The sequence below is a fragment of the Neofelis nebulosa genome, chromosome 5 (genome assembly GCF_028018385.1).
Source record: "Neofelis nebulosa isolate mNeoNeb1 chromosome 5, mNeoNeb1.pri, whole genome shotgun sequence".
Lineage (NCBI taxonomy): Eukaryota > Metazoa > Chordata > Mammalia > Carnivora > Felidae > Neofelis > Neofelis nebulosa.
Window position 1 is genome coordinate 93,644,732 of NC_080786.1, and position 9,127 is coordinate 93,653,858.

General features: G+C 39.7%; 1 protein-coding gene and 1 non-coding gene across 10 annotated transcripts in view; both read right to left on the reverse strand.

The window, feature by feature from the left end:
- Positions 1-9,127, reverse strand: part of CFAP91 (cilia and flagella associated protein 91) — an 86,591-nt gene that overhangs the window by 8,685 nt on the left and 68,779 nt on the right. For 8 of the 9 annotated variants that reach the window (XR_009262157.1, XR_009262156.1, XM_058731285.1 and 5 more), the window contains 2 exons: positions 8,791-8,939; positions 8,113-8,204 (listed from right to left, as the gene is read on the reverse strand). Coding sequence is in view for 7 of the 9 variants with exons in the window: in XM_058731285.1 (XP_058587268.1) it covers positions 8,113-8,204; positions 8,791-8,939 (241 nt within the window). In the remaining 2 variants the exon portion in view is untranslated. Of the gene's footprint in view, positions 1-7,297; positions 7,802-8,112; positions 8,205-8,790; positions 8,940-9,127 lie in introns of those variants that run through there. The other variant, XM_058731287.1, reaches the window with a different exon arrangement.
- LOC131513311 (small nucleolar RNA SNORA70) lies at positions 4,007-4,140 on the reverse strand. Its single transcript, XR_009262528.1, has one exon. It is a non-coding gene; the product is annotated as a small nucleolar RNA SNORA70 (small nucleolar RNA).

Below are 9,127 nucleotides of genomic sequence, written 5' to 3' on the forward strand. Positions count from 1 at the left end.
ATTTATGGGAAAGCTCTCAGTTTTATACCACTAAGTATAATATCAGCTGTGGATTTTTCATACATGGCCTTTACTATGTTGAGGTATGTTTCTGCCCAACCTACTTTGTTGAGGGTTTTTATCATGAATGAATGCCCTACTTCATCAAATGCTTTTTCTGCATCTATTGAAATTATCATATGGCTTTCATACTTTTTCTTGTTGATGGGATGTATCACATTAATTGATCTGCAAATACCAAACCACCACCAGGAAGAAATTCCACTTGATCGTGGTGAATTTTTAATGTGTCGTTGGATTTGGTTTGCTAATATTTTCTTGAGGATTTTTGCATCTATGTTCATCAGAGATATTGGCCTGTAGTTCTCTTGTTTTGTAGTGTCTTTATCTGGTTTTGGTATCAGGGTACAGCTGGCCTCATAGAATACATGTGAAAACTTTCCTTCCTCTTCTATTTTTTGGAATAGTTTGAGAAAATAGGTATTAACACTTCTTTAAACGTTTGCTAGAATTCACCTGTGAAGCCATCTGGTCCTAAACTTCTGTTTGTTGTGGGCTTGTTTGTTTTTATTACTGACTCAATCTACCATGCTGGTGATTAGTCTGTTCAAATTTTTCTTCCTGATCTAGTTTGGGAAGGTTATATATTTCTCAGAATTTATCCATTTCTATGTTGTCCAGTTTGTTGCCATATAATTTTTCATAATATTCTCCTAACTCTTGGTATTTCTGTGGTTTCAGTTGTTATTTCTCTTTTCTGATTTTGAGTCCCCCAGCCACCTTTTTTTTTAAGAGAGACAGTGTGGGGAAAGAGGAAAGAGAGAAGGGGAGAGAGGAAATCTTAAGCAGACTCCATGCACAGGGCAGAGCTCAACACATGGCTAGATCTCATGACCCTGAGATCATAACCTGAACCAAATTCAAGAGTTGGATGCTTCACCAACTAAGCCACCCATGTGCACCATTCTCTCTCTCTCTTTTTTTTTTTTTTTTTGTTGATGAGTCTGGCTAAAAGTTTATCAATTTTTTTTTTTATCTTTTCGAAGAACCAGCTCCTGGTTTCCTTGATTTCTTCTTTAATCTTTATTATTTCCTTCTGTTTACTGGTTTTGAGTTTTGTTTGTTGTTATTTTTCTAGGTGTAAGGTTAGGTTGAGATTTTGTTGCTTCTTGAGGTAGGCCTGTGTTGCTATAGTCTTCCTTCTTAGAACAGCATTTCCTGAATCCCAATGATTTGGGGTCATTGTGTTTTCATTTCCATTTGTCTCCATGTAGTTTTTAATTTCTTGGCCGATCCATTCATTGTTCAGTAGCATGTTATTTAACCTCTATCTACGTGTGTTCTTTCCAGATTTTTTCTTGTGATTGATTTCTAGTTTCATAACATTGTAGTTGGACTAGAAGTAGGACTTCAAACTTTTTGAATTTTTAAAATTATTTTGTGGCTTAACATGTAATCTATTCTGGACAATGTTCCATGTGCACTCAAACGTGTATTCCGCTGTTTCAAGATGAAAAGTTCTGAGTGTCTCTTAGATCCATTTGGCCCAATGTATCATCCAAAGCCCCTGTTTCCTTACTGATTTTGTTTTGATGATCCATTGATGTAAGTGGGGTGTTAAAGTCCCCTACTATTATTTTATTACTATTGATTGCTTCCTTTATGTGTGTTAATAGCTTCTTCACATATTTGAGTGCTCTCATGCTGGGTATAGAACTATTTACAATCGTTGTATCTTCTTGTTGGATTATCCCCTTTATGATTATGTAGTGTCTTTCTTTGTATCTTGTTATAGTCTTTGTTTAAACATTGTTTTAACGTTTATTTATTTTTGAGAGACACAGGGAGACAGAGCATGAGTGGGGGAAGAGCAGGGACAGAGGGAGACACAGAATCCAAAGCAGGCTCCAGGCTCTGAGCTGTCAGAAGAGAGCCCAATGCAGGGCTTGAACCCATGAACTGTGAGATCATGACCTGAGCCAAAGTTGGATGCTTTGGCTGGACACCCAGGTGCCCTGGTCTTTCTTTGAAAGTCTTTTTGTCTGATACAAGTACTACTAACCTTTCTTTTTACTTCCATTTGCATGATAAATGTTTTTCCATACTTTCACTTTCAATCTGCGTATATCTTTAAGTCTGAAATGAGTCTCTTGTAGGCAGCATATAGATGGGCCTTTTTTTTTTTTAAAGCTATTTGTTTATTTATGTAATCTCTACACCCAATGTGGGGCTCAATCCTGTTTCTTTATCCATTCCATCACCCTTTTGATTGGAATATTTAGTCCATTTACATTCAAAGTAATTATTGATAAGTATGTACTTATTTCCATTTGTTACTTGTTTACAGTTATTTTTATTGTTCTTCTCTGTTCCTTTTTTTTTTTTTACTCTCTTCTCTCATGGTTTGCTGATTTCTTTAGAGATGTACTTAGATTCCTTTCTCTTTATTTTTTGCATATTACTGGTTTTTTTTTTTTTTTTTTTTAAATTTTTTTTTTTCAACGTTTTTTATTTATTTTTGGGACAGAGAGAGACAGAGCATGAACGGGGGAGGGGCAGAGAGAGAGGGAGACACAGAATCGGAAACAGGCTCCAGGCTCCGAGCCATCAGCCCAGAGCCTGACGCGGGGCTCGAACTCACGGACCGCGAGATCGTGACCTGGCTGAAGTCGGACGCTTAACCGACTGCGCCACCCAGGCGCCCCTTACTGGTTTTTTTTATTAAAACAATTTTTTAAATGTTTATTCATTCTTGAGAGAGACAGAGCATGAATGGGGGAAGGGCAGAGAGAGAGAGAGAGAGAGACAGGATATGAAGCAGGATCCAGGCTCTGAGCCACCAGCACAGAGCCCGACATGGGGCTTAAACTCAAAAACTGAGATCATGACCTGAGCCAAAGTCAGATGCCTGACTGAGCCACCCAGGTGCCCCTCTATTACGGGTTTTTAATTTGTTGTTACCATTAGGTTGATATACAACATCTATGCATATAACACTCCATATTAAATTGATGGTTGCTTAAGTTTGAACCCATTCTAAAAGCATTCTAAAAGCACTCCTCCTCCCCCTACATCATAGGTATATGGTGTCGTGTTTTATGTCTGTGAGTCCTTTGACTGATTTTTATAGATGTACTTAATTTTACTGCTTTTGTGCTTCCTACTTTTCTTACTCTTGCTTATGGTGTTTGCTTTCCACTCAAGGAGTCCTCTTTAACATTTATTTGTCCAGGAAACTCTCTCTCCTATTGTGAATAAAATCCTTGATGGATACAGTATTCTTGGTTGCAGTTTTCTTTCATTCAGCATTTTTCTTATATCATGCCTCCCTTTTGGCCCTTCTTCTGCTGAAAAATTAACTCATATCCCTATTTGATTTCCCTTATATGTAACTGTTTTCTTTTGCTGCTTTATCACTACTTTTTGCACTTTAATTTTTATGTGTTGACCTTCTTGGGTTGATTTTTCGGGGGAGCTCTATGTGCCTCCTGAATTTTTGTTTCCTTCCCCAGATTCAGGAAGTTTTGAGCTATTATTTCTTCAAATAACATTTTCTTCTTCCACCCCCTTTTCTCTGACTTCTCCTTCTTGTATCTCTATAATGTGAATATTATGTTTGGTGGTGTGGCTGAGTTCCCTTAACCTATATTCATTTTTTATCACTCTTTTTTCTCTTTCCTGTTCAGTTTGCTTGCTTTTCATTACTCTGTCCTCCAGACCACTAATATGTTCTTCTGCTTCCTCTAGTCCACTATTTTTCCCCTCTAGTGTACTTTTTATTTCAGTTGAGTTCTTCATCTCTGGTTCTTTTTTATATTTTCTCTCCTTGTTGAGGTCCTCCACTCCACTGTGTACCTTTATGACCATTGATTTATTTTTGACAAGTAGTAGGATTTATTGGTGGGCATGAATAAGGAGAGGGCAGTGCTGAGGTTCTCAAGAGTGCTGAGTCTACCATTTTCCCAGGGGCCAAAATTTGGGATGTATTTGATGCTAAAGCCATCTGAGATGTCTTGTAGGTCCCTTAGGGCCACCCATACAAACAACAGGCTATGTAATCACACACTGCCAAGGAGGTACTCTTTGCAGCCATTGTACACTGGGCTCCCATGGGAAAAGAGCACATTATGACCATTACTTTTTTTTTTAATATATGAAATTTATTGTCAAATTGGTTTCCATACAACACCCAGTGCTCATCCCAAAAGATGCCCTCTTCAATGCCCATCACCTACCTTCCCCTCCCTCCCATCCCCCATCAGCCCTCAGTTTGTTCTCAGTTTTTAAGAGTCTCTTATGCTTTGGCTCTCTCCCACTCTAACTTCTTTTTTTTTTTTTTTCCTTCCCCTCCCCCATGGGTTTCTGTTACGTTTCTCAGCATCCACATAAGAGTGAAACCATATGGTATCTGTCTTTCACTGTATGGCTTATTTCACTTAGCATCACACTCTCCAGTTCCATCCACGTTGCTACAAAGGGCCATATTTCATTCTTTCTCATTGCCACGTAGTACTCCATTGTGTATATAAACCACAATTTCTTTATCCATTCATCAGTTAATGGACATTTAGGCTCTTTCCACAATTTGGCTATTGTTGAGAGTGCTGCTATAAACATTGGGGTACAAGTGCCCCTATACATCAGTACTCCTGTATCCCTTGGGTAAATTCCTAGCAGTGCTATTGCTGGGTCATAGGGCAGGTCTATTTTTAATTTTCTGAGGAACCTCCACACTGTTTTCCAGAGTGGCTGTATCAGTTTGCATTCCCACCAACAGTGCAAGAGGGTTCCCGTTTCTCCACATCCTCTCCAGCATCTATAGTCTCCTGATTTGTTCATTTTGGCCATTCTGACTGGCGTGAGGTGATATCTGAGTGTGGTTTTGATTTGTATTTCCCTGATGAGCGATGTTGAGCATCTTTTCATGCACCTGTTGGTCATCTGGATGTCTTCTTTACAGAAGTGTCTATTCATGTTTTCTGCCCATTTCTTCACTGGATTGTTTTTTGGGTGTGGAGTTTGGTGAGCTCTTTATAGATTTTGGATACTACCCCTTTGTCCAATATGTCATTTGCAAATATCTATTCCCATTCCATTGGTTGCCTCTTAGTTTTGTTGATTGTTTCCTTTGCTGTGCAGAAGCTTTTTATCTTCATGAGGTCCCAATAGTTCATTTTTGCTTTTAATTCCCTTGCCTTTGGGGATGTGTCAAGTAAGAAATTGCTACAGCTGAGGTCAGAGAGGTCTTTTCCTGCTTTCTCCTCTAGTGTTTTGATGGTTTCCTGTCTTACATTCAGGTCCTTTATCCATTTTGAGTTTATTTTTGTGAATGGTGTGAGAAAGTGGTCTAGTTTCATTCTTCTGCATGTTGCTGTCCAGTTCTCCTAGCACCACTTGTTAAAGAGACTGTCTTTTTCCATTGGATATTCTTTCCTGCTTTGTCAAAGATTAGTTGGCCATACTTTTGTGGGTCTAGTTCTGGGGTTTCTATTCTATTCCATTGGTATGACCATTACTTTTAATTGTCTATCAGTCATATTGCTTTTCACCCTTTCCTTTAGCTCACTTGCTGTGATTTTGTCCTGTTCTTTCATTTGGGATATATTGTTTTATCTCCTCATTTTGTCTAACTCTGTGTTTCTCTGTGTTAGGAAAGTCAGCTGTATCTCCTGCTCTTGAAAGTAGTGGCCTTACAAAGAAGAAGCCCTATAGTGCCCTACAGTGCAATGTCCCATGTTCACCAGAACCTGGTGCTTCAGGGGTATCTCCTATGTGTGTTGCATGTGCCCTACTTTTGTGTCTGAGTCATGTTTGCCTCTAGTCCAGTCATCTGCAATGGCTCTTTTTGCCTGTTGTGGGCAGGGTTTGGTCCCTCTGTTGTAATTTGGCCAGTCTGGTGTTGCTTTGGGCTTGATTTGGGTCAGCTCAGATGTTTGCTGGAGCTGCAGGGTGCTCTCTCTGGGTTGACCCCTGGGGGGGGTGATTTTGTTGGGTGGGTGAGGCCTGCAGTCAGACCACATCTGCCCATTGCTGGGTCCACAATTGAATTGGTGTGTGTGTGGTCATCTTCCCCTCTCTCTGGAGTAGGAGTCAGTCGAGCAGTACTAGCCCATTGGGGCTGCTTGTACAATGCCAGGTTTGTGGCATTACTCTCGATGGACTCCTGAGTGAAACAGTTTGGAGAAGGTGAATCCACAGGAAAACACAGGGGTGGGGTATGTTGTTAGCAAGCTAAGTGAAGAGTGTGTATGCTGTGCTGGTCCTTATAGGTGTCCATTTATTGAGGAAGGGAATGATTGAGAGAGGGAAATGGCACCCGTCAGCTCTTTTGTTTTTTGGATCCTAAAGATCCTTGCCCCCAGCACGTTCTGAGATTAGTAAATAAATCTTCCCATACATTCAGACTGCTGCTTCTATGCTGTATCTCAGTGGGGCTGTATGTTATACTGTCTCTTTAAGGGTGGAGACTATTTCCTATTGTTCTCTGGCTCTCCTAGAACTAAGCCACTGATTTTTAAAGGTGTTGAGCCCTGTTGATTATAAAATGTGTGAAGTTAAGTCCCTCTGGTTTTCAAAGTCAAATGTTATAGGGATTCATTTTCCCACTGTGGGTCCCCCTTCCCTAGGGCACCTGGTATGGGGTCTGCTCCTCTCCTTTCTGCACATTTGCAGTGTCTCGCCTATGGACAGTCTCATGGGTCAGTTTGGTTCCTGACCATGTCTCCACCCTTTCTATCATTTTTGATGTGGTCTCTTCTCCACATTTAGCTGTGGAGAGTCTGTTCTGTCAGTTTTCAGGTCATTTTCTGGGTTATTTACACTGATGGGTGTGTTATCTAGGTGTATCTGTGAGACAGGGTGAGCTTAGGATCTTCCTACCTAGTCATCTTCCCTGTAAGTCATTTCAGATAAATACATGCCTTGGTTGCACCCCTCTCTGATAAACTGGCACCAATAGTCTAAAAGCTCCAGAAGAGTATTCTCTTTGTAAGACAAAAATTTTTCCCCTTCTCTATTGACTACAAGCATCAATCTTCAAAACATGCCTCTTTTGACAAATAATAAGATATTTATACTTGGATACAGTCCTGGAAAAAAAACAGAAGACATCTGTAGTACAGGCAGAGCAGCAGAGTAGATTTAGGACCTTCAAGCATCCTAATTTTCCAATACCAACCTTGCATGTGTCCCACCTGCAAATGGCTACTACAGTTTGAAAATCCCATATTGTCAGCATTTGCTTTATGTTTAAATTTATTTATTTTTTTAAATTTTTTAATGTTTTATTTTTGAGAGAGAGAGAGAGACAGAGTATGAGCAGGGAAGGGGCAAGAGAGAAAGGGAGACACAGGGCTCAAACTTGCAGACCGTGAGATCATGACCTGAGCCAAAGTCAGACTGAGCCACCCAGGCGCCCATTTCATGTTTAAATTTTATTTATTTATTTATTTATTTTTTGAGAGAAAGTGCATGCAAGTTGCGGAGGGGTAGAGGGAGAGAGAGAATCTTAAGCAGGCTCCACACCCAATGTGGGGCTCGATCTCACAACCATGAGATCATGACTTGAGCTGAAATAAAGACTTGGCTGCTTAACTGACTGAGCCACCAAGGTACCCCCACATTTGCTTTATGTTTAAAAAAATAAAATCATAAAATACACCTCTTTTGGGAACTTGGGAAGTTCCTCTTACAGGAAGGTTTGGCTTTTGATGGTCTGTCACACTAACAAGAACTGCACCCCATCTATACTAGAGATGGTTGTCTTCTGGAATCAGACAGCATGAAGAAAACTTGACAAGCTCTAAAATAAGAAAATTCAGTGATACTTATTTTAAATCTCGGGATATTGAAAATAGTTTATATCTTTAAAAAATCATAAAGTGAAGCACTTACAGTGGCTTACCTTTTTCTTAAAAATTTTTTTTAATGAGAGAGAGAGAACAAGCAGGGGAGGGGCAAGGATAGAGGGGGAGAGAGAATCCCAAGCAGGCTCCATGCTGTCAGCGCAGAGCAAGATGGGGGCTTATCTCACAAAGCGTGAGATCATGATCTGAGCCAGTATCCAGAGTTGGATGCTTAACCGACTGAGCCACCCAATCACCCCCGGCTTACCTTTTTCTTTGACAAAGTCCTTTTGGACCTCTGGGATCAGGAAACTATAAACCAACTCAGCAACAATCTCCTCTGACTGAAGCTGAGTTCGACTAAAAAATTAAAAAAAAAAAAAAAAGAAAAACAACAAATTATTTCCTTTGTTGCCTTACTTGAGCTACTGATTTATACTCAGTTTTTTCTTGCTTGTATAAGAAACTCCACTGTTCAAATCCCATCACTGCCTTTTCCTTGATTAAGTACTCTGAAATCTTACACTCCTGATGGGCTTGTTAACTCCATGCAAATTCAGATTTGACGTTGTCCTCCATTTAGCCTGCTTGCCGGAAAGGGAATGTTAGAGATATAACTTATACAAGAAGCCAAAAACTTTGGGGTAGAGTAATATTGCACATACTTATTCACATTGCTTTCATGCTCTGTGATATTCTGAAAGTAACTAATATGGAAGTGATCCAGACTACAGAGGATAACTGAAAATTCTATTTCTAGCACTCTTGCCATACAAAGGTCCAGGCATGTTGACTTCTGAAGAGTTATGCAGTTAAAACAATGGACACTGAAACAGGAGTTATATACTTGTTTCTCCTTGGTGGTAAAATCATAAGCTCTTGAAGAATATGTAGGGGTAACAGCAAATAGACTATCCATTCTGCCATCTGTTCTCTCGGTACAAACCGGCTCTCCATTTCGTAAGCAATGTCATTGATTTCCTCAGCCATCTTCTCAATTTCTGCCCTGGCTTGTTCTTCTGCAGTATTCTCTTCAGTATTCAGTATTATGTCTTCCAGATAGGAAGTTACAGTACTTTGGTGAACTTTAACCACCTGCAAAACCAGAATACCCCCGTTACCGAGAACAGGAATAAGTACTGTAAATAAGATCCAAAAAATGCACGAACATCGGTTGACCTTTTTTTTTTTTTTAAATTTTAGCACATCTATTTTGTTCATTGAGTCAACAGTCCCCTGGTTGATCATTCCTTTTTTTTGTTTTGTTTTGTTTTGTTTTGTTT